Below are 25,268 nucleotides of genomic sequence, written 5' to 3'. Positions count from 1 at the left end.
TCATTTCCACCCTGTGCTACTCGTGTCCATCTTACTGGTTGTGCTGAAAAAAAGTGTCCGTGAAAAGATGGGGATGGGTATGAATAGCAGGATCTGCCAGTGAGTGAAGCTAGAGTCAGCTGTGCCTGCCTCTTACCACAACCTGTTTTGCAGTGTTCTTCCATTGACTTTCCAGCAAGCAAAGCTCAACAGAACTTCTGGGTCCACTGTGCCCTCAGGGTTTTTTTTGCTGGGTTTTTTTTTGGTTGTTTTGTTGTTGGGGTGTTGTTTTTCCTAAAAGGGATCATTAAAAAAAAAAAATCAGACCTCATTTAAAAACAAAACAAAACAAAAAAAACCCCAGAATAAATTAAAAAAGAATAACTGTGACCGTAAAGGTGTGTATTTCACCATGATTCCTTGCTAGATACTGCTATGGTCTTTGTGATTAGACTTTATTTTCCCCACTGCTTTTCTGTCAAAGCATTAAAAACAAGAGAGCTAAGAAACACAAATTTTAGGCAGAACTGGTTGAACTACCCTTTTTGAACAGCAAGTGCATTTTTGGATAACTTGTGAGCAGGAGAAAGAAACAAGGTCAATTATAAACTCATTTGTTATGGCTTGACCCATCTTACAGAGCCCACTCTAGAGTCCTTTCTCATGTATCTGGGACTGGGATTCACTGATCAAGCCCAGAGTATGGATCTTTCCAGCAGACTCCCATTGCAGACTTACTGGATGACTTTTAGTAGATTGATGAATTAAATAGGGTTCTGAATCTCCCTGTATGCATGAAAACTAGAGCAGTCCATTCAAGTTTTTAGGCTACATCAGCAGTACTGAGAAGCCTGGAGGAGTGATCTGCTACAGTACAATGACACTTTGTGGTAGTAAGGAAAATCCCCCAAAACAGCAGCAAAAGAACATAAGGACAGGAGCCATATAGAAGCATGGAATTCACCATCAGGAGTTCCACGTGGATCAGACAATAATCCAGATGTGAGAAAGATAGATCCTAACATGGTTCAAAGTAGCGAGTGAGATAAACAGTTCCTCCGAGCTGTTGTGAAATCTCTAGGATCCTTTTGCAATCAAAACCAAGTGCAGAGGGAATAACCACAATAAAATGGTAGTGATTTTGTACTGTCCAGCCTTTTCAGATGTACTTTAAACAGCAAAAACTCCTTGGTCCGTGTAACGTATGAACTTTGTCTACTTGAACTTCTCTCTTTTTTGCAACACATTGCAACCATAGTTGAAACCACATCGGCTTCACTGTCCTGTCACTGTGGAGAAGATTATATGAAAAAAATAGTGCTTAATACTGTCTGATAGCCATGATGTTAGCAGAACTCTCTATTTTCAGTGAGTAGAAGGGAGGATGGAGGAAACATCCTAGAGCCTAGAGCCCTTCCCAATTCTTCCATGGAACCCAAGTCACACATATACACGCTTGGTAAAAAGTAGTGTAGCACTTAGATTCTTCTTTTTTTCCCCAAAGTACCAAAATTTCCTTTGGATATTTAGCCCTAACTGAAGATATAAGAAATCAGGGCCGTAACTATTTATTTCTTTTTTATGAGTGAATTTCTAAGTAGCTGTTTTCAGTCTGAGAGATGAGAGCCTGTGTAACCTAGCAATCTGCCTTCTTTGCTGTAAATCAGATAAATGGCTTCTCTTCATGAATGGTGCTGCTGTAGACATGGATGCCACCAAAACAGGTGACAATCTGCAGGAAAGAACATCTGTAGGAGAAAATTTATATAAGAAAGTGAAAAGTTGTTTTTCCCCCAACTACTTCTATAAGTACAATGCAAATAGCATATCACATAAAACACTAGTTTGGTTTTCTTCCTTTGGATTTACTGATTAAGCAAAAACTCAACCCATTTCTCTCTTTCATAACCTCCATAGTAAAATTCATTTCAGATTCCCTCTGTGCGCTAGGTAGAAGATCCTCCCTTAGGACTTCTCAGCCTACTCATTACATTGCTCTCACTCCTCTAAGATAATGAATCATGTATCACAGGACTTGTCAGCACTTGAAAGTTGTCACTGATTAAGTTATGGTGCAAATATAAAGTGCCATTGCTATTTCTTAAGAGCTTGAGCATCGAATTAAGCAGGAACAATGCACACTGATTTTGCAATAGTATCATCCACACAGGATGTTAATCAGGAGCAGGTCATTGGAAATGACGGAGAGATGTGACACAGGTGAATCAGCTACACTTGCCTAAACTTTTCACAGAAGCCTTTATACTTGCCATCTATGGGAGAATGTTTCAGATCGGCACCACTGAGGCTCTTATGGATAGTATCAATCAATACCATACATGTTGAAATCTGTACCATGGTTTGCAAGGTTATCTTAAACCGACATAGTTGAACCACATGATTTGCCTCAAGGATGGAGAAGAATAAATGGTGATGTATTTGCCTGGTGAGTTGTCAAGCAAATTAAAAGGCTCTGTCACCCTCACAGGAAAGAAGTTCTTCCTCATATGGAGATGGAACTACCTGTATTTCAACTTATACCCGTTACCCATTGTCTTATCACTGGCCGCCACTGAAAAGAATTTGGCCCCTTCCTCCCTACATTCACTCTTCAGATGTTTATACGTATTGATCAGATCCCCTCTCAAACTTCTCTTCTTCAGGCTAAAATGATACTGATACTTGACTGGCAAAGAAGTTCACTTTTGACTTGCACCTACTCTTGGAACAAAGGTGAGAGTCTTAAGCATTACACAGATGCATTTCAGCCTGATAGCCCTGGAGAAAAATACCTCTAGATACAGATATGACATACCCAGAAACACTTTAAAAAGAAAAAAAAAAAAGACTAGCCAATATAGATAGATATTCACAGATTCACAGAATATTTAAGGTTGGAAGGGACCTCTAGAGATCATCTAGTCCAACCTTCCTGCTCAAGCAGGCACACCTACAGCATGTGGCACAGGGTGGCATCCAGGCGGGTTTGGAAGACCTCCAGAGTAGGAGACTCCACAACCTCCCTGGGCAGCCTGTTGCACTGCTCTGTCACCCTCACAGTAAAGAAGTTGCTCCTCACCTGGAGACGGAACTTCTTATGCTTCAGCTTGTGGCCATTACCCCTCGTCCTATTGCTGGCCACCAGTGAGAACAGCTTGTCCCCTTCTTCCCTGCATTCTCCCTTCCTGAACTTATACATATTAATCAGATCCCCTCTGAGCCTTCTCTTCTCCAGAGAAAACAGGCCCAGCTCACTCAGCCTCTCTTCATACAAGAGATGTTCCATTCCCTTAATCATCCTGGTTGCCCTTCTCTGGACCCTCTCGAGAAGCTCCACGTCCCTCCTATACTAGTGTGCCCAGAACTGCACACAGTACTCCAGGTGCGGCCTCACCAGAGCTGAGTAGAGGGGCAGAATCACCTCCCTCGACCTGCTGGCAACACTCCTCCTGATGCAGGCCAGGATCCCATTGGCCTTCTTGGCCACGAGGGCACACTGCTCACTCATGGTTGACTTATTATCAACCAGGACTCCCAGGTCCCTCTCCGTGGAGGTGCTTTCCAGCAGGTCGACCCCTAATCTGTACTGATGCCTGGGGTTATTCCTGCTCGGGTGCAGGACCCTGCACTTGTCCTTATTGAACCTCATGAGGTTCCTCTCTGTCCAACTCTCCAGCCCGTCCAGGTCCCTCTGTCGGCCACTCCACCCAGCTTGGTGTCATCTGCAAACTTGCTCAGGGTGCATTCCGTGCCCTCATCCAGGTCATTGATAAACAAGTTGAACAGCACTGGGCCCAGCACTGACCCCTGGGGGACCCCACTGGCCACAGGCCTCCAACTGGCCTTGGCCCCATTTATGACCACCCTCTGAGCTCTGCCATCCAGCCAGCCCTCGATCCACCGCACCGTGCACTCGTCTAGTCCATTGTCCCGGAGCTTCCGTATGAGGATATTATGGGAGACAGTGTCAAAAGCCTTGCTGAAGTCAAGGTAGACAACATCCACGGCTCTCCCCTCGTCCAGCCAGCCTGTCACCCCATCATAGAAGGCTATGAGGTTCGTCAGACATGACTTCCCCTTGGTGAATCCATGCTGACTGCTCCTCAGCAGCTTCTTCTCCTCCATATGCCTGGAGATTCTCTCTAGGATGAACCGCTCCATCACCTTTCCAGGGACGGAGGTGAGGCTGACCGGCCTGTAATTGCCCAGCTCCTCCGTCTTGCCCTTTTTGAAGACTGGAGTGACGTTGGCTCTCTTCCAGTCCTCGGGCACCTCCCCTGCTCTCCAGGACCTCTCAAAGATGATGGAGAGAGGCTGAGCAATAACCTCGGCCAGTTCCCTCAGCATATTGGAAATGACAGAGAGATGTGACACAGGTGAATCAGCTACACTTGCCTAAACTTTTCACAGAAGCCTTTATACTTGCCATCTATGGGAGAATGTTTCAGATCGGCACCACTGAGGCTCTTATGGATAGTATCGATCAATACCATATATGTTGAAATCTGTACCATGGTTTGCAAGGTTATCTTAAACCGACTGGATCAATGCTGGATCCTCTGTGCGAGGTGCATAGGCTTGACCCACTCATACCTATGCTGGTCTTTCTTTATGCAAACACCAATAGGCTGGCTGCTGCCATAAAACATGTGAGGCAGAAGGTTGAAAAATCCTCTTTTTCATGTACTGCAAGGTAGGAGCAGGCACGCAGGCTCTTAAGCCGCGGAGCTGCTGACTGAAGGTAACTGTGAGGGATGAGTAAACTGTTTTGTGCTGTTGGCTCTACTGCACCTTGCACGCAAGCTCAGCTGATCCTAGCATCCTGAGTATCCAAGAGATATCACAGAAAAGGAATTTCAGAGACAGGATGAAGGTACAATTTTGGCATGAAGAAGGTACAAGGGCAAATGGGAAGATAAACTTCTTGAGGAATACTTTACAGCCCTGTGCCTGAAATTCTCTTGGAGCACTGCATTATGTAGGATTGTCCCGTTAACTGATGTCAGGAAGGATTCAGAGCAAACCCCTTAGCCTGCTAAATAGCTATGTCAGAATTTGCCTGGAAATGTGAGCAAGAAAATGCTACCTAAGGGAGTCTGGCTAAGAAAATAGTTTGTGAAAAACAGCAAGGTTCGAGGAGTACAAGTGCCTACAGTAAATCAAGCCTGCATTCCAGAGAGGACAGATGTCAGTGATGCTGTATTCTCTTAGAGATTTTGAGATACAGCAGTAAAACCACCCAAAATGCCTGAAGATTTCTCTCAGTTTTCTTTCCTACATGAATAACCTGGCTTTTTTTTTTCTTTCTTTCAAAAACAGCTCTTCCATCAAACCACCCTTGAGGCAGTTATCATGTGGGATGCAAAACAACAATTCACTCATATGTGCACTATGGACAAAGACCAAAATGTTTCATTGCTGTCTTGAGGTCTGTAGCTCGATCTTTGCTTATACTTGAACAGCAACTCCAGCTGATAACACTGGGAACTGAGAGAGTCCAGCACCTTTGAAAATCAAGCCTAGAAGAGCTCAGACAATTTCCTTCAGTGCCTCAAACCCTAGGAGAATTCCTGATTGTTATTTTTTGTATTGACTTTTTCGAGAGCTAGAAAATAACACATGGAATTCAAATTCTGTGTATTCATCCATCAAATTTACAGAAGAAAATACTGACTGAGGCTGGGAATATTGTGTTCTGCACTGAAGATGACCACCTGGAAACTGTCTGATGAAACACATGGAATCTCAGAGATGTATTTCTCCAAAGATATAATGTGACTTGGAACTATAGTTTTATGATCACTAATGGTTTTGTTCATACCACACTCCTTAACAGGTGTTACCAGACACTGAGCCCATTTCAGGAACGTGTCAGAGAAACAAAACTAAAATAAGCTTCCAAAGCTGCTTCCTGACCTTTAAATACACATTTAAGACTCCATTTCAGGCTCCTTGGGCCCAAGAATTTCATTTTCTGACTCCAAATTACAGAGCACACACAGGTTGATTTTGCACCCAGTCCCTTTGGGCAAGTTGCTGAGTCCACATGGTAAAGCGAGGTACTGTTTACACAGAACTATTGTGGCCAACCTCTACACACCACCAATCAGCTTTCCTTTATGGAAATAGTCAGGGTAAGCATTTTCTTCTTGCCTGTGTTTTCTCCTATTTGTTGGATTTCTGTAGCACCTGCTGTCAGCAACCCAATAAATAAAAGTATGTGAGGATACTCTTGGCACAGGTGAAAAAAAAAACTAGAGTTCCTTTGCTCTATATTCTGTCCACATTGCTGGGGGTCCGTGAGCTCTCTAGGCTGTGTTGACAGGTAACATTTTCCTCACTATTGGGTTAAATTTGGAGACCTCAGCTGACCAAAGTTATGGTTCTCAAGGACAACAAAATTTATAAAGATGCTTGAGAAAGACAGGTTTTGAAAAAAGGGGAATCATTGAAAAGAAGTGAAACTGATTAAGGATTTATTGTATCCAAATGTTAGGATACTTCCTCTGTCCAAGCAGGAACCAAAAGCAACCACCCATCCCCATGGACCAGTGCTGTATCTCTGATCTCAGACTTGGCATGCAGCTGCCACCAGCCAAGAATGGAGCAAGATTCTGTTGCCATTTGGAAGGAAAATGTGTTTGAACAGCTGGAATGTAAAGTGATACCATAGCAGCTTTTTTTTCTAGCAGGTCCCTTGAAGTGTCCACTAAAATTGAGCAAACACGAGGAAGCATGCAACTTACTTTCACAGGGCTATGTTTCACAGTTGGCCCTTCTGCATAGATGAGATTGCCCACCAAGTTGGGTAGTGCTGCTGCCCTGAGCTGCTGCCATAAGTCAGCAGCAGCCAGCACTGGCATGTCTCCTGCAGAGGCACCGCATGTTGCACATCTCCAGGCATGCTGGCTCCTGCTTCTCCTGTGGGGACTTCAGCCTGGGGACACTGGTCAGAGAGAGAACAGCTTTCCCATGTGCTCCCCAGACAGCAGAATGTGCCACTGGGAACAGTAAGTTTAAAAAGGTTTTAATTCAAATGACAGCAAGTTGCTTCCTTGTAACACCCTCTCCTTGCATAGTTGTGCCTAAGGTTGGGTTCACTTTGAAATGTAATGATGGCAGTCCAACTGCCAACACTTAGCAACACTGTTAAGTGTTTTGGTGCTGAATTACCTCCAGCAGAGCATCATAATTTGGGACTTCTTCCATCTCTCTGATCTGAAAACAACATATCGGAAGGTCCTGGAGAACGGGAGAGGTGCTAGAGGACTGGAAGAAAGCCAACGTCACTCCGGTCTTCAAAAAGAGCAAGAAGGAGAACCTGGGTAACTACAGGCCTGTGAGCCTCACCTGCCTCCCCGGAAAAGTGATGGAACAGCTCATCCTGGCTGCTCCAGACACGTGGAGGAGAGGAAGGTGCTCAGGAGTAGCCATCATGGATTCACCAAGGGGGAATCATGCTTGACTAACCTGATCGCCTTCTATGAAGGAGTGACTAGCTGGACAGATAAGGGCAGAGCGGTGGATGTCATCTATCCGGACTTCAGCAAGGCTTTTGACACCGTCCCTCACAGCATCCTTCTGGGCAAGCTCCGAAGGTGTGGGATAGATGAGTGGACGGGGAGGTGGATTAGGAATGGGCTCAGTGGCAGGGTGCAGAGAGTGATAGTCAGTGGTGCAGAGTCCAGTTGGAAGCCTGTATTTAGCGGTGTCCCTCAGGGGTCAGTCCTCGATCCGGTCCTGTTCAACTTATTCATTAACGACCTGGATGAAGGGCTGGAGTGCTCCCTCAGCAAGTTTGCTGATGATACTAAACTGGGTGGAGTAGCTGATAGCCCTGAGGGCTGTGCTGCCATCCAGAGGGACCTGGACAGACTGGAGGACTGGGCAGTTAGAAATCTCATGAAGTTCAACAAGGGTAAGTGCGGGGTCCTGCACTTGGGGAGGAGTAACCCCGGCCACCAGTACAGATTAGGGATGGAACTGCTGGAAAGCAGCCYCGCAGAGAGGGACCTGGGCGTCATGGTGGACGACAAGATGACCATGAGTGAGCAGTGTGCCCTGGTGGCCAAGAAGGCCAACGGGATCCTGGGGTGCATTAAGAAAAGCGTCTCCAGCAGGTCGAGGGAAGTGATCGTCCCCCTCTACTCAGCCCTGGTGAGGCCACATCTGGAAACTGTGTCTAGTTCTGGGCTCCCCAGTACAAGAGGCATGTGGAGCTGCTGGAGAGAGTCCAGCGCAGGGCTACCAGGATGATTGGGACCTGGAACATCTGCCATATGAGGAAAGCTGAGGGAGCTGGGTCTGTTCAGCCTGGAGAAGAGAAGGCTGAGGGGGGGACCTGATCAGTGTCTATAAACACCTCAAGGGAGGCAGTGAGGAGGAGGGGGTGGCCTCTTTTCAGTGGTGGACAGCGATAGGACTAGAGGAAACGGCCACAAACTGAGTCACCAGAAGTTCCACAGGAACTTAAGGAAGCATTTCTTCACTGTGAGGGTGACAGAGCCCTGGCACAGGCTGCCCAGAGAGGTTGTGGAGTCTCCTTCTTCAGAGATAATTAAAACCCACTTGGATGCAGCCCTGTGCCCCGTGCTCTAGGTGACCCTGTGTGAGCAAGGGGGTTGGACTAGGCGACCTCTGAGGTCCCTTCCAACCTTAAGCATTCTATGATTCTATGATATCCTGACATCTTAGTACAAGAGCAGCCATACATATTTGTTTGGAAGTCCTTGCCCCAGTAAGACTTCAGAAAAACAGCTGACCCTCCTGGTTTTATATCTGTCAACAAACATTTGCATAAAGTCAATGATGTTAATGATTGATGACCGTACTGTATTTTTATTTAATTAAAAGTACATATTCTGTGAAGAACAGCAAATATTTAACAAGAGCAAGTATATCCTGTAGCTCTTCATTTATGACATTGACATTCTAGAAAGACAAAATGGGCTGGAATGGCCTGTAAAAGGTCAAAATATCCACAGCCTGGTGCATGTGACTCCTGATGGATGTTCAGCAAACCTCTCCATGGAGAGGTCTGAAGCTGGAAAATTCAGGTTAGACTTGGGAGAAGTCGATCTCTCTGACAGTAAAGGAAGTGCAACACTGAAAAGGGCTATTGGGCAAGGCATGGAATCACCTTCTCTGATGATTTTTCAAAACATTAAACCTAAGACATATTTCTGATTCCTGCCTGGAAACCTGATGTGGGGATTCTGCTTGCAGTGCTGGGCCACTGTGTATTTTGATGCTGAGAGGGTGATTTTTTTTGTTAATCTGTGTTCATTTTAAGGAGTATTATGTCTTCTCCTAGCTTATTCCTACTGTTTTTAAGGTTGTGTTGTCCAGTTACTTCAGTGAAAATGATCTTTTTTGTTGTTGTCTTAATTCTGTTTTTCAACATAGCATTTCTGTAAATCTCTTGATCTTTGCTATGTGGAACATGAAGCATAAGTGGTTATGCAAAAAAAGTACAAGCAGCACCTTGCGAAAAAAACTGACTACCCTCATGGTACCTCATCATTCACTAGGTGGCTGGACAGGCACCATGGGAGCCAGTGTATTTGCACTGTATGCTTTTGTACTGGCCTATCTTGTGTATGCAAAGTGTTGAATTTGGTCACTCAGTCAGAGGGCTTGTTTGTGCAACTTCACTTAAAGGCAAGGATTGGGTAAGTTGGTGTTCACTACTACACAGACAATCTGGCAGGATGCACCCATGCTTGGTCACAGAATCACAGAAGGGTTAGGGTTGGAAGGGGCCACTAGAGATCATCTAGTCCAACTCACCTGCTCCAGCAGGGACATCTAAAGCATGTGGCACAGGGTCACATGCAGGTGGGTTTCGAAGATCTCCAGAGAAGGAGACTCCACAACCCCTCTGGGCAGCCTGTTCCAGGGCTCTGTCACCCTCGCAGGAAAGAAGTTCTTCCTCACATGCAGATGGAACTGCCTGTGTTTCAATTCGTACCCATTACCCCTTGTACTGTAACTGGACACCACCAAGAAGAGTTTGGCCCAGGTTGTGGGATACAAAATTCTTGCTACATCAGGTAGTGCTATTGTCATGGTGAAACACAGCAAGTGTCTGGGAGATAATCAGTCCTTCCAGGCTAAATTATATTTGTATTTGTTTAAGTTAAGACAGTTGGGGACAAATTTCAAGCTAAACCAAGTCAATCTTAGGGTGAAAAAAAATGTGGCAATAATAATAGCATATAGCAGTAATAACAAAGATGGAAAAGGCTTACTATTAATCAATTTGAACCTGAATAGGTGTCTATGTAGACTGTAATCCAGAACTCAATGGAATTTAGGTATCTTTGAGAAAGGGATTACTGACTTCAAAATCTACTCAAACAGAACAGGAATTCCATGTTATAGGTGATCTTTAGCTTTGTGTTTTAGCACCAAGAAAATTGAAGCAAGCTAATTTGCACAAACCACATGTGGAATCTGTAGCTGATGGGATGCATTGACTTGAAGGAAATGTCTTGCCAGGGGCTACTTGGAAAGAAAGGCAGCTCCAGGTCAGTCTCTTTTACTGACATGCTCTCCAGTATAGCAAAGGGGTCACAGTCACATCACCACCATCATCCCCAGTACAACCATACCTTCCATCAACAGCTCTTCAAGTTTCCTTTTGGAGATCTCTGGTGATACTATTGTCACTGATTGAAATATGCCTAATGAGGCGCAATTGTTGCATGCTAATTGGCTGCCAACTTTGTGAATATGCAGTGGGCAATATTTCTCAGATATTAAGTTGATTATTATTTACTTATTATTTACCTTATTTATTCTAATATGGAGTCATCAGTCTAGAAGGTACCAGGTAGATAGAGGGAGGAAACCTTAGCTGAAAACTACAAACTGTAAATATAAAACAACATAATGAAAACATAGAGGAAGCAGAGAAGATAGAAGAAGAATGGGATAGGTATGGAAAACAATCCCTTTCTCAGAGAATACTGCACAATGATTTGAAAAGCACCACTGCAAAGCCATGAGGATAAGAGCATCAAGGTATAAGGCAGCCATGGTACCCGCAGTCATGGTACCCACAGGTACAGCCGTGGTACCCACAGGATATATAAGTGAAAGGGTATATGTGAAAAGCTCTTCAGTTTGTAAAGTAGGAGTAACAGAACCATTTAAGAACACTTAAAGGATTTTATGCTATAAGACACAACGAAAGGAATTTTTTTTTAATGCACTGAGGGAAGTGCTTATAAATGCCTGTAATAAGATATGCAGCAGCCTTTCTAAAAATGAAAACATGGTTCAGGGAGTAGCAAAACCTGCAGTAGCACTCTAGAAAACCTTGGGCTGAAGGAGAGAGTAGTAACAAGATGATTTCTTTTGTAGTAGGACCTACCTAATTCAATTATGACGCAGGCAAGGAGCAAGCAGTAGTATCCATATCTCCCTCTACTCAATAGAAAGAAATGGGTACCACACAGAGACTGTTCTTGCCATATAGACACCCATTTAGGATACCTGTCATGGCTGAGATGAATCCAAGTGAATTCTAGTCCCATAATGGTTTTCATTAGATATTATCATCTCCAGAAGAATATTTTCTACAGCATGCCCGTCTGAAGGTAGCTCTTTAAGTGTATCAGAGCTCTGCACCAACCAGTCATTTTTTCCCAGTGAAACAACTTCACTTTCCTCTCCCACCTTCTTTCTTTTCTCCTGATGTCCTTGCTAGCAGGATGGCTCATTTTTTCCCGTTGCTAGATTGGTAGCCTAGTTTCCCAAAGAAATTAAGCTTATAGCATCACACTGTCTGTGCAAGTGCCAGTCAGTCCTTTCTAAATAATTTTTGAAGTTGTGAGCTGATTTTGATCAACTGTACAGGAGAGATGGAAATTTGAAAGGAATGAGGTACTTACAAGCATTGTGGAAATGGGCAAGCACAGGAGATAACTTCTGGGACTTCTTCAAGGAAAAACAGCTATATTACTAGACATCAGAGAATCCACATAAGGTGACCATGGAACCTCACAGGAAACAAAATTTCAAAAATTTCATCAGCTCACTGTACTACTTGATTAATAAGAGCATGAGCAAATTGTTCTTCCTCTCTTCTAGTCTGCAAGGCCTCTAGTTGCAGAGCAGCAGGGGGTTAGCTCAAAAACGACAGTCCCGGTACAGTGAATTTAGAATTAATTGCTATTCCTTTTTACATTGGTACTTCTATGGATATGTGCTTGAGTTCTCTGGGCTTCCAGATATCTCCATTTGCGTGATCTAATTCATACAAAGGACGAGATACCGAAGTCTAGACCAAAGACTAACACAAGTGGGACAAAACCTGAACTGCTGTGAATCAGTACAACCTCTTTGTAGTCCATTAAACTGGCTTATTATAGGTTGTCATTTTTAACTGCACCACAATGACTAAGCATACAGCTCATTTTTTCTTTGCATTTATCTCTACCGTAGTTGCTAATGGCAATTCACTTAGCACAAGAATGAACTCGAGCATAAGGGCTAGTAAAAGCTATGTTCGTGCAGAGGCCAGCTTTCACATCTTCCTGATACAGCTTTTCCTAGAAAGTCAAACACTTCAGGACTGGCTAACTATTGAGTCTGAACAGACTCTTCACAGTTCCTTGCTAATGAAGGAAATGGAGAAGAACATGCTATTCACACAGGTGGGGTTCAAAGCAAAGCTTTGAAATCACTCAGCTATAGAAAAAAAAAAAAAAAAGAAAAAAGAAAAAGAAAAAACCTAACCACAACTGACACTAAAATGCAGGAGTAGTGCAAGCTAGTGTGTTCTGTGAAATATTGATGTTTTCTTCTCCCAAGTCTTTTAAGTATTGATATGCCACATCTGTGACTTAGGTGGGGAGAGCCCAAATCACTGACGCCTAAAGAAAAGGAAGGAAATGAAATGAACCTTTGATGCACAGTGAGGTATGAGCTCTCCACTAGTGAATGACATGTCTGGAGATGGACAGAGATCTCTGCAAGAAGAAAAGTTATTGCAACTTGTCCTGTGTAGGCTAGCCAAGGACACGAGCTGAAATTTGCAGCCTGGAGTGTGTGCAGCAGAGAATCAGCGCTGGGTAGGTATGCCACAATATTCTTTAAAATGAGGCTTCTTCCAAGATAGTCATATACCACAGCTCTTAGGGTCCCAGGGCTGAATTTTACTGTTTTCTGTCATATAGCAGGTCTATAAAACCACAGAGAAGCATCCTTTACCTATTATTTGTTGCTATCCTTTCAATCTCCATGTTTTTGTTGTGATGACAGCTAAAGATGAAATCAAATGATTCTCATTAATAATGCCTACCTCCTCACACAGCATTTTTCACCCACCAAAACTCTGAAAGTGCTGCTTCCATTTAATAGTATAAGTAAGGGTGAGGGAGAATAAATAAAATACCTTGGCAGTAGAACAAAACTAAGTCTTGCATCACAGGTATAACAAAAGGGAAAAGAATGATGATAAGTCTAAGTGAAAAGCAAAGGTTAGGATATCTTCTGATATTTTCCATTCTGATATTTCCATTCTGATTTCTGATATTTCCATTCTGATATGGAATGAAGGGTTACAAAGCAAATGTGATACAGAACTCACTATTAACAAAATATGTTCCAGATTTTTCTTGAGTCACATAATTTAAGGTTTTCTTTGAAGAGGGGAAATTATATGGGGTTCATTGATTTACTGGATTCATTCCTTTACACTTGACATCTTGTGCCGGAGGACTGGCAAACTGAAAATGACCCATGTGGAAGGGAGTTGATCAACTTTTATTAGTGAGAATAAAATGCAAAAAGGAGCAGTTGAACTGTTGATTTACTGTAAAACCTCTTTTACTTTAGATAATACTATTAATAGTTCTGACAAATAGAAATACCATACAGGAAACATGCTTTGACAGGGCCTCTTTAAGAAGTAGATTTGGCAGAGTTAGAACTTGCACCTAGCTGGTCCTGAAGAAAAGATGACAGAATATCAGCAGTGAAGAGATGGTTCAAATAGAGAAAATTTTCATTAGAAGAATTGCTGACAAAGAAATTGTTTCTTTCTTTTCTTTCCTTTTCATTTTTCTTGTTCCCTGTCTTGGAAAGACTGAGTTAGAATACCCAGTGCTTTCCAAAATACTATAAAAAATGGTATTAAAGTAATATTAAAGGATGCACTGACCATCCATTCTTGAATCTGCTGCTTAATAGAATAAAAAGTGCCCTGAAAATCATAGATGTGATCTTGGATGCCTGAGAATTTGGAAGTTGTCACAATGCCTAATCAATTGATAATAAGAGCAAGATATCTAGAGGTGCTAAGTAAGAAATACACATAGACACTTCATGTTTTAGTGGCATAAACCTGAAGTTCATGTTTGTACAGAATCTCTGGCCAAGGCATAACTGAGCATCCAAAATCCTTACTTAGGCAAAATGCGTGCTGACTTCTGGACGTACTTTTTTCCCAGAGAAGGGCTTTGTGAAAAAGGTCAGTAGTTGGTTGTCTCTTGCAGCAATGCAGTTTCTCTGACTGAAGAAAATCCCAACACCTGTGGGCATGGATTTCTGCTGGTGGATACCAGCTACCAGTATGCAGATGAACTCACCTTGATATCTTCAGTAGGCTGTTTCTATCTTTTGCTTGCATCAGCTTAAAAGTCAAAAACTAAAAGCTTTTTACTTAAGGCAGCAAGCTGGGCACCTGATTATTTTGAATCATTCATATTCATTTCTAAAGTATTTCTTGAAAGGCAAAAAGAATCCCAGCACAGACTGCCACTAGATAACTATTAACTTGGGATTATGGGGCTTTGATTAAGGTCTTGTCACACAGACTCCCTATTTCCGATGAGAAGGAACAGCCAGTAACTCACCAGAGCAAGTGTGGCATCTTTCCCACATCATCTCCTGCTTTCCTCCTCCCTGGTGGAACTGGACAGCAAAAGGTCCTTGACCCAAAGCAAATCAAATCCCTTTGTATTGTACTGCTGCTGCAATGGCCTTGGGTTGAAACTGTCCTTCAGGAGCCACGACAGTCTGCTGCAAGCAGATTTGCCAGTAGCACCATTCATCATCAGCTGCCACTAGCCCTTTTTTGGGCAGCTAAAATTACCTCTGGTTTTGTAACAAAGACTCCTCTGCAATCCCCATCATTTTGCCCCATAAAAAGTATTCCTTTGCCCTGCGACAAAGAATAAACTGCCTCTGAAGAATAAACCGATCTGCCAGCTCCTCAAGCCAGTCCTGCTAGCTACCTCCTGTACACACCTCATTCTCCAGATGCCTGTGAGCAGGATCTACAACTAAGGCAAGAGGAGAGGGAAAAGATGGAGGAGGAGGGAGTGAGAAGGGAAGAAGGATGCATACCTAGAAAGTCAAAGCTACTCGCCTCTCACTGTCCCTGCTACCCACCCAGGAGGCACCACCTCAGCACTAAGCAGGAGGAACAGAGGTGGGAAGCTGGCTTCCCGGATATAACAAGCCCGTTTTCCTTTAACTGGGGCCTTTGGGCGCTGCAGTAATACATCTAATGATAGTAATTATTAATGAATCCTATAATGAATTGGAAGCCTGAATTGGCCTCTGTCTCCTTAGGTCATCAGCCCTTCACAGATCTCACTTTTTTTTTTTGCTGGGCAGGGGCACTGGAAGGGAAGGGGACTGGGGGACTCACCAGTCCCTAGCCTGTGTGGACCAGCCAGCCCAACAGAGCTCTGCCGCTTCTCCTGGGACATAGATACAGCCTGCTGAAATCCTGTGAGAAAAGGACACTGAAGATACTGCTCTATTTTATATCACTTCTTCTTGCTCCCTCCATAAGGACCAACCCGTTTGCCCTTGCCACCATCTGGGCAGCTTTTTCTGTGGGTTGTGTGTCCGCCTGCAGTTTTTTTTTTTTTTTTTTTCCACAGACAGAGCCCAGTCCATCTCACTTTCACAGCCTTTGAACAGGAGCAGATGGAAAAGGGATGTTTTCTTTTTTTCCTTTAGAGAAAAAAAGAAAAAAAAAAAGAAAAAAAAAAAAAGAAAGAAAAAGAAAGAGCCGTCATCGCCACCATCTCAGCCCAACACTGGCTCAGTCTTGTCTGAGAGTGGCCTGGGTGGGGAGAGGGAGGCAGAACCCCCTTCGGAGCTGAGCCAGATGGTTAAAAGGTGGAGGCTGTCAGGGAGCAGCCGACTGCCAAGCGCGGGCTCCGGCTGCGTGCAGGGGAGCGAGGAGGCAGCTTCTCTGCGGCCCGCGGGGACTGCGGGGCTGCGGCTGCTCAGTCTGAGCTGGGGAGGAGAATTAGGGCGAGCAGAGCTGCAGCCCTCACTTAGTATCCAGCCAGCTAGAAATGCACCACACTGTCTTTTGTTTCGGCTATGTGTTTTTTAGTTGTTATTGCAGCTTGTTTGTGTATTTTTTTTCCATTAATCTGCATTTTCTTTTTTTCTTTGTCTGTGTTTTTGATTTGTGTTTCTTTTTAAGTGGGTGTCTATTTTGCTCTGTCAACACTTAAATGCTTTCCTGTCGCCTCCTCCGCTGCTCCCAGTTCACCAGGCTGGGTTTGGCCAGAGGCTAAGGGCTCTTAGGAGACCCAAACCCCGCTGCAGCTTTTGCTAAGGCAGGTGATGCCTGGGGTAGCGAGACCCGCATGGGAAGGGCAACCCCAACCGCCCCTGCTCTTCTCTCGGGCCATCACTTGCAAGGTCTCACAGACAGACGAATGGAAGCAAAGTGAATGTGCCCAGTCCCTTTCTCCCACCCTGGGGACAGCTGGTATTTCCACACCAACAAGGCAAGTTAGAGCAATCATTCCTGGTATGGGAAAAAAAAAAAAAAAAAAAAAAGAGAGAGAGAGAGAAAAAGAGAAAAAAAAAAGAAAGAAAAAAGAGGAAAAAATAAAAGGAAAAAAAAAGGGGGGAGGGAGAGGGGAGAGAAGAAGAAGGAAGAAAGGACCATTGCTTTCAGGGTTGAGGAACAGTATCCAAAAGGGGCAGAAAGGAGGATAACTGGCGCCTTGTGCTTTGAGAGGCTCTTACATAATGAACAGAGGGAAGCAGGGTTGGCGGGGGAGGGTAGAGGGAAGGTGCTATTTATTTTGTCCTTTTCCCCGAAGGAAACACCGAGCTCCCGGTGCGGGGACTCTCCGGGTCTCCGCTTGCAGGTGCAGCCCCACTGCCGAACACGGCGAAGGCGGCTCGAGGGACACACAGGCTAGAGTCGCCCAGGCTCAACCCGCTCCCCGGGCTTTCTCTCGGTACGGAGGTGCCGAGCGGGAGCAGGGGTGAGCCCCGACGGCAGTGGCTCTGCTGCCCTCCGTGTGTGATATGGGGGGATGTCCGCGGCCGATATGTCTGGGCACGGGCGGAGAGGAAAGCCCCTCGCCCGCCGAACTCGGCCACACGCCAAACCCCGAGGCTGCGACGTGAGTTTTTGAGCACCATGTGGATCTGCGAGCACCATATGCTCCGTCGCGCCTCGGCTCGTGGGGGATGCCCGGGCTGCGCCCTGGGGAGCGGTACCCGGCAGTGGGGCAGGAGCAGCTGCCGCCCTTGCGAGGCGTCCCGAGAGGGAGATTTCCCGGGAGGCTCCGTTGAACCAGAGCCTGGCCCTGCAAGCTGGTGGCTGCTGCCCCCTGAGCAGATCGGAGGTCGGGGAGGAAAGAGGCCCGGGCGCCGGCACCCGCCGGCACCGGCTCTCCCCGGCCCGGACCCGCTGCGCTGTTTCCCCGTCCCGCGGCCGCTCTGTCACTCGCTTCAGTGGAGGGCTAATTGGGGGATGTGCTGATTACACAGATTGCCCACGAGTAATTCATCCTGAGTCGATGATACCTAGAATCCACTAATGAGCTGGAAATCGCCCCCTTTATCAACGACTTTCGACATTTCTTTGGTGAGATGAGAAAAAAAAAACGAAGGTCCCCTTCACCTCCCGCTCCCCCTCGACAGGCGCTCCCAGCCTGGAAGCAGGAACATTCCGCCGGGGGATGCCCGGGGCCGGAGGGACACGGCGCCGGGCCCGGCTGAGACCCCCGAGACCGACCTGGCGAATTTTGTCCCGGAGACAGAGCGGGGCAAAGGGGACTGCGACACCTCTTGCCTCCTAATACGGGTGGTCAGCTCCGTGCAGCTCGCATCGCTCTCGCCTTTGCGATGGAGGAAATCATAACAGCAATGCCTGACCTCATGAATGCAGAGATGAGCAGAGAGAAAAAAAAATCAATTTAGGTCTAGATCCTCTGTGGGGAGGGAAAATAACCCAAACCATTTAAACAAAGCTCTGCTCTCCAGGGTTTTCTCTTTTCGTTGGTGGTGGGGATTAAATCTAGAGGGAGGGCGAACAAAAACGAAATGCAAGCAGACCTGGGTCTAGCAAAGCGAGACTGAGCTCTGCAAAATTCCCCACCCCCCACCTCAACACACACATAATGTATTTTATCATTAAAAAATCAACATTGCTTCCAGTGGTACAGACGCCTGGCTCCAGTTTCTGAGCGCATTTGTTGCTGGGATTCAATCCGTTTGGGAAATGCAGATTGGCTTGCGACCCACTGTTTGATTTATGAACTGCTACATTTGCTATTGCTTACCCATTACATTGCGGACCTTGGGAAAGAAGTGGAGAAGGGGCGAAGAAGAGAGAGATCCGCCACCCTCCACACTGGCAAAGCGGGGAGCACAGCAAAGGCAAGGTCTCCCTCCAGAATAAATTCTCTAAAATTTAGAATTCTCTAAATTCTCAGCCCCTGCCTTCCCATCTCTCCCTCCCCCCCCCCCCCCGCTCCCAGTCGCCAGCTGAGCTCTTGCTTTAATAGGTAAAAAGGACGTGTTTACTCTTTGATGTGTATTTCTTTATAAAGGCATTGGGCGCCTATAAATAGCCGAGGTTAGAGCAGCTTCTGCTGCCAAATCAATACCACCATCCCCCTTCCCTTCTCCTTGCCTCCCTCCTCTGAGCTGCCTTATTAATTATGAAAGGGCTGCTCTGCGCCCCGGCTCCAGCGCTGCAGCCTCCTCCGCTCCTTAATGGTGGTTGCTCCTCCCGCCACCGGGACCCGCGCCCGCTCCGCGCCCGCTCCGCGCCTCCGCACGGGGCCGCCTCTCCTCCTGCGGGTCCGCGCGGAGACGGGGAGGCGGGGGCAATTTCTGCAATTTCTTTCTGTCCTTTTTTATTTTTTATTTTTTAGACGACGAGGAGGGTGAATTTATAGCATGTTGTTAAGAAAGAAAAAGGGAGGGAAAAAAAAAAAAAAAAAGAAAGAAAAGAAGGCTTAGACTAACCATCTCGGCAGCCCTGTCCTTGTTTGAACTGAAACAGCAACATTCATCAAGGGATCAATTCTGGATTTAGCCCTCCTTGCCTCGAAAGCCCTCTCCTTTTCAAGATACTCTAGGCGTATTACATAAAAATGACGACATCCTCATTTCAAACAATAATTTTTATTTTATACTTCTGTCTATACTTTGTAGCAAATCTTTTTTTGTTCTTTTTTGCTGAATTGCCTTTATAATAAACTTTTATTTTTAAATTATTTTTTCTCTTTTAAAATCAAGGCTCTTTTTTCCCCCCAAATCATTACGCTGTTGTTGTTGCTTTTTTAATTATTTTTAGGTTTACATTTAAGCCCCCTTTTTGTGATCTCTACTGTTGGATATTCAGGTATTTTACTGCTATGTGTAACATGTAAAACAAAGAGGAGGGAAAAAATAAAGGCAGTGAATTCGGAAAGATGCCTTCGAAAAGCATGTAAAGGTAAACTCTCACAGATCTGTTAGCAGCATTCCTTCGCTCCTCCAGGCATTTAGACACAGGTCTTTTCATCGTTCTTCTCTTCCTTCATTTTTCATTTTTCTTTTTATTTTTCTTGTTTTCTTTTTTTTTAACTGTTCGTTTCCCACTTCTTTCTCTCAAAACATTCTTTTTTTTTTTTTAATATAATTTTTTTAATTTTTTTTCAGTGGAATGACCAAAAACAAGCGACTGTGGAGGAAAGATGAGAGATTGTGAATTATTCACCATATGCTTCACACGTGGACATCTATCTTGGATTCATCGCCAGTGCGTTTTTTTTTTTTTTTTGTCTGCTGTTTTGTTCTCACCTCACACACTGCCATATTTTTAGAGGAGCCCGTGGCCTGCCAGGCTTTACCCTGGCCGATTACAACGTTAGCACTAGGTGGCCCAGAGCCGTTCCTGAGATTTCTTTTGCACAACGAGGGCTCGAGCTGTTATTTTCATTATTTTTCTATTTTTTGATTTGAAGCGATAGTAAAGCTGAGGTCCGATTTGGGCTGCGCGCCGCTGCCTGTTTGGTAACATTTGGCAAATAAAACACAAAAATAAATCAATAAATAAAAAGAGAAAAACGCTTCCACAGTCCTACATGGGTGTTTCACCATCAGCAGCCACCACCACCATCATCATCAACCACAGATAAGCACAACGTCCCCAAAGCAACGGATGGACATTTCCTCTATAGATCCGGCGCATGGAGAGGATGTGAGTGTAAGAGTGTCGCCCCCCTAGAAAGGCAGCCAGGTCACTAGCGCGGCCCACAGAGCCGCCAGGAACACGGGCAAAGCCGGCGGGAGGAGAGACGCTGCCGAGCCGGGGCTGCCTCCGCACAGTTCAAATAAGCTGCCTTGGAAGTCGAGGTTTTTGGACTCCCGTCTCAATTTCTCCCAAAGGTCTGTCGCTCCTTCCTGGCAATCGGTGAGAGCTGTGAGGGTGCAGGCGTGGAAATCATCCCAGTACCTGCAAGAGGGGAGAGCAGTCGGCGTCAGAAGAGGCACCCGCGCAGCCTCCTGCGGAGCCGCCCCGTCCAGAGCGGCCCCCGCGCAGGGCAGACCCCGTCGGGGAGGAGCTAGTGCCTCCTCGGCCTAAAAAATAGCCCCCCCCGCCCCGAGATTCACCCAGAGTCTCGATCCTCCGCCTTCTGCGGGCTGCCCCACAGCAGCTCTGCCCTGCTCCCCTCTCCGGGAGGGAGTCGCTGCATGTGGGGTCTGGGGGGGGATGAAGTGGGGGTTACCTAGGTACCCTCTGTGCCCCCGGGACCGGACTGGGCTGCCGCAAAAATTGCTTTTCCCCGTCTAGGTGACAGTCCCAGGCCGCCGCTGCCTCCAGCAAAAGTCCCGGCGCAGTTCCCGGTGCAGGGGGAGAGGAGCAGGGGCGAGGAAGAGGAGGATAGAGCTTCCCCACTGGGACTCCTGATGCATCAGTCCGTTGCCACGAGTCTGGGGCAGTGAAGGGTTTCTCATTCCCCAGGATGATCTCCTCCACTTATTTATTTATTTACTTACTTATTTATTTATTTAAATTCTCATTCTAACGTGGATCTGATAAGGGGTTGAAGACAAAAAAAAAAAAAAAAAAAAAAAAAAAAAAAGAACTTGAAAGGTTTTGAAAGGTGTCATCTGGATGGGACAGACAGACCTTTCCTCTTCAAGTTTGGGTTATCTAAAATCATCCTGGATCCTAAGGATCCTAGCCTCCCTAGTTCTCCGGCAGGCTCCTGCTATTTTAGATTTTGAATTTATTTTTCTATTCGTTTGCTGTTTCTATTTTTTTAAGCATTCCTACAGCCTCTAATTTATGAGCACTCTTAGCTGGTGGTAGACTCCAATGTTTGCTACATTTGTAATAAATAATGAGATACAGAGAAGCCAGGAGTCTGAGTGCGTGCCTCTCCTGCAGTATTTCTGCTGTAATTGCATCTCCCAAAGGAAAATTAAATCTTCCCCCATCTTCTTTCAGTATACATCCCGGCAGTGGGCGAAGGCAAATGGGGCCGTGGGAGGTGGTCTTGCTTGGGAAAGGTAATTTCTGCACCTCGGTACCACCTGCGGTCCAAAACGCCAGGGCATCAGGGACTTTGCAGTCCCCGAAGGTTCATTTATTCCATATTTGCTCCTTGTGCAGGATACGAAGTAAAACTCATCCCAGAATTTAAAGCGAGGTGCTAGCCTTCGTAGGAGTTGAAAAAGATGAGTTTGGCTCAGAAATCTGCGGGTAGGAAGAGAGAAGAGTTCTAGACTTTTATTTCTCCTCTCTTCCTTTCCTTTCCTTTCCTTTCCTTTCCTTTCCTTTCCTTTCCTTTCCTTTCCTTTCCTTTCCTTTCCTTTCCTTTCCTTTCCTTTCCTTTCCTNCTTTCCTTTCCTTTCCTTTCCTTTCCTTTCCTTTCCTTTCCTTTCCTTTCCTTTCCTTTCCTTTCCTTTCCTTTCCTTTCCTTTCCTTTCCTTTCTTTTCCTCTTCTCATTCTAGTTCTATTTCACGGCCTTTGTTCTCTGACTTCGGCAGAGTCAAAATAGAAACACTATTTTAAACAGGTTTGTGCCGAATGACCTTATCTCGTTTCTAAATATGACTGTATTTTTTTTTCTTTTCCCTCGGCGAGGTGAGTTTGTACCGGGAAAACAGCAAATGCGCAAGAGGGTAATTACCCTGTTAAGCCAGATTTCTTCCAAAAGTAAAGAAAACGCCTTTTTCTGCCTCCTTGCGCTGGCAGCAAGACCCCGGTGCGGGGTAAGCGGAGGCCGGAGTTAGGGCCCCCCTCCCTCCCTGGCGACACCTGCCCCGAATTTCCCTCCATTCTTGAGCTCTGCGGGCAAGGAAACCACTCAGCACTAGGGCTCTTCCAGCACTCTCGCTGTGCTCGAGCTTCTTAGAGGAATTGCAGAGGGGGACACGCGATTCTTTAAGGCGATTATCTTATTTTATTTTATTTGCCACTTTATTTGCCATTTATTTGCCATTTATTTGCTTTCTACTTGCTATTTTATTTCATTTGGTTTTTTTTTGTTGTTGTTGTTTGTTGTCGTCCTCTTTTCCATTCCTCCTGTCTCTGCCAGGAGCAGAACTGCGGCTTCTCCGCAAGATTTGTTATGCGAAACTCTGGCGAAACGAGCTTTTCTGGCGCTGAGGAAGGGAGATCCGCGTGGAAAGGGTGCTCCCTCCCCACTCCCCCGGCCCGAGGGGCATTTAGGGGAGATGGGGGATGGGGGAGAGTTAGAACTGAACATAAATACAGATAAATAAGCTGGGTGTCCCTATGTCGCGGAGCGGTGGTTATAGCGGCCGTGATCCTTTTGTTTTAAGTTTGTTTTGGAGGGAAGAGTCTCTCCAGTCCCGGGGAGGCCTCGGGCGGGGTGACTCGAGTGTCACCATCGGGAGTCACCCCCAGAGCATCCCCAGCAATGGGGGATCAAAAGGCCGCAGGAAGAGCAATAACGACAGCCCCGCCTCCCACCCGCAGCAGCCGCTACCAAGATCTCAGGTGCAAACAGGGAGAGGGGGAGAAATAAAAATGAGGAGTTTAAAAAAAGGAGGAATAAAAATCACTTTACTAAGAAAAAAAAAAAAAAAAAGAAAAGAAAAAAACAATCCCGCTAGACTTCACTACTGCCCGAGCTTGGCCCTTACGCATGGCAGTGCCTTTGGAGGGAGGCCGAAGCAGAGAAGCCAACTTCTCAGCATCAAACCCTGCGTTATTTCTGTCCCTTCCCTGCCCACGGCACCATGCACTTTACCCCTCCCGACCGCGGTGGCGACTCCCCGCCTCGCGCGACCCTCGCCCCCAGAGAAGGAAAAAGGCGAGACCTACGCGCAGATCGTTTGGAGGTTTCTCTTGTCGTCCAGGTCCTGCGGGTAGTTGGCCATGTTATCGCCCAGCCGCAGCAAACAGTCCGAGAAGCCCCTAAAGACCGCATCGCACCGCCCCGCCGCTCTCACCGCCTGCACCAGGTGCGCTGCGGGGCAGGCACAGGGCACAGGTCAGCGCCGCCGCCCCGCGCCCCCCGGCCGCGGCGTGGGGGGCGCCGGGGCAGCCCCGGGGCAGCAGCATGCACGTGGCTCTGGCCCGACCCGTGCTATTTCTTTTTTTAATAATGCATTTTTTTTTCTGTGCCCCTGCATTAAGGGCGTTTTGGATTCTTATTTTTGTGCTTTTTTTTGGGGGAGGGGGGGAGGAAGAGGAGGAGGAGGAGGGAAGGGTGTTTCAAAATGCAGCGCTTGCTTCTGTCCTTTGTTAGAGAATTCCACCTCGAAGCGGCAGGCACGTTGCAGTTCTCACACGCGCTTCCTTTATATTTTATTTTATTAATATTTTTGAATATCTTTTTCTAGAGATCACTTGGTAAATACCGTGCAAAATGAGGGGAAAATAAAAAGTAAAAATATTTGCAATACAGAAAGGCACGGAAGGCACAGCAGCGTCCCCCCGAAGCATCATCCCACAAACCCAACGCCACGCGGGCACCAGCACCGCACGGCCACGGTGTGGAGGAGTACAGTGGAGCACAGGAGGGTATCCCTCTGCCCTCATACCCCCCGGGACTCTGCTGGGGGGGGTGGAGGGGGCACTCGACTGACAATAACGACAAAAATCAGCAACAAAACTCTGCGGAGGCCGGACGCGGTGAATTACAGCCTGCGTGACACGGGTGCTGTAGGATGCGTGGGCCGCGCCGTGGGCCCCCTAAACTCGTCCCATGTGCCCCCGCACAGAAATGCACCCTTGCGTACCGCAGCTCCCCGGCTGGGGGTCTGCGACCCTCCCGCCTCGGGGCTGCCCGTCCCTAACAGCCCTGCTGGAAGAGGGAACTGAGGGGGGTCCCCGATGCCCCCCGGTTTGACCCCGATGGTCCCTGCGGCCGGCGAGGAGGGGCTGCCCTCGCTCCCGGCCTCCCCCGGCTGCCTGCAGCGCCCCGCGGGCTGTGGGGCGGGGGCCGCGCACGAGGCACCGCTTCCCGGGGAAAGGGCTGGCTCCAAAAGACGCCGTTTCAGCCCAGATCCTCCTCTTGCCATTTAATTCATCGCAAACATGACTTGCTGGCCACTCCCCTCCACACACACACGAGCACCAGCCACCACATTAAAACCCCAGCAGGCTACAGACATTGGCTACAGTAGGAAAAAAAATAAATAAAAAAGAAAAAAAAAACAGGCAAACAAACAGAGAACTGAAGACCATCGCGAGGGTGAAGCAATGTCCTATAAATTCAGCGCGATCCCATTCTGGGAGCAAGAAGGGAAAACAGGAGGGGAAGTTCTATGGATTCCTCCACAAATTGTTATAAACTACGCTTAAAATACACAGTTCAAAGTGGAGCTCTGCCTGGAGAGGGGCTAGAGCGATGAATTTGCGGTCAGTGGGGGCCGGGGTAACTCCCCTCCCTGCGGGGTGGCCTGCCCTTCGGTGCCCGCCCGACCCCTCGCCGCAGGATACCCTGTCCAAGGGCGCCAGGGCACTCCCAAACACACGCACACCCCCACCAAAAAAAAAAATAGACAATTTGATTTTGCACTGTTTTTTCCCTCC

General features: G+C 46.5%; 1 protein-coding gene across 1 annotated transcript in view; it reads right to left on the bottom strand.

The window, feature by feature from the left end:
• Positions 1-19,968: 19,968 nt before the first annotated feature.
• The window catches only part of NRN1 (neuritin 1), a 7,910-nt gene continuing 2,610 nt past the window's right edge, over positions 19,969-25,268 (bottom strand). Inside the window, exons 2-3 of the mRNA XM_026039769.1 lie at positions 23,553-23,697; positions 19,969-20,707 (exon numbers count right to left, since the gene is read on the bottom strand). Coding sequence (XP_025895554.1) covers positions 20,476-20,707; positions 23,553-23,697 — 377 coding nt within the window. The 3' untranslated portion in view covers positions 19,969-20,475. The remainder of the gene's footprint in view (positions 20,708-23,552; positions 23,698-25,268) is intronic.

Source organism: Nothoprocta perdicaria, unplaced genomic scaffold, assembly GCF_003342845.1.
Source record: "Nothoprocta perdicaria isolate Ctin4 unplaced genomic scaffold, notPer1 scaffold_24, whole genome shotgun sequence".
NCBI classification, from domain to species: Eukaryota; Metazoa; Chordata; class Aves; order Tinamiformes; family Tinamidae; genus Nothoprocta; species Nothoprocta perdicaria.
This window is presented reverse-complemented; position numbering and strand designations above follow the sequence as displayed.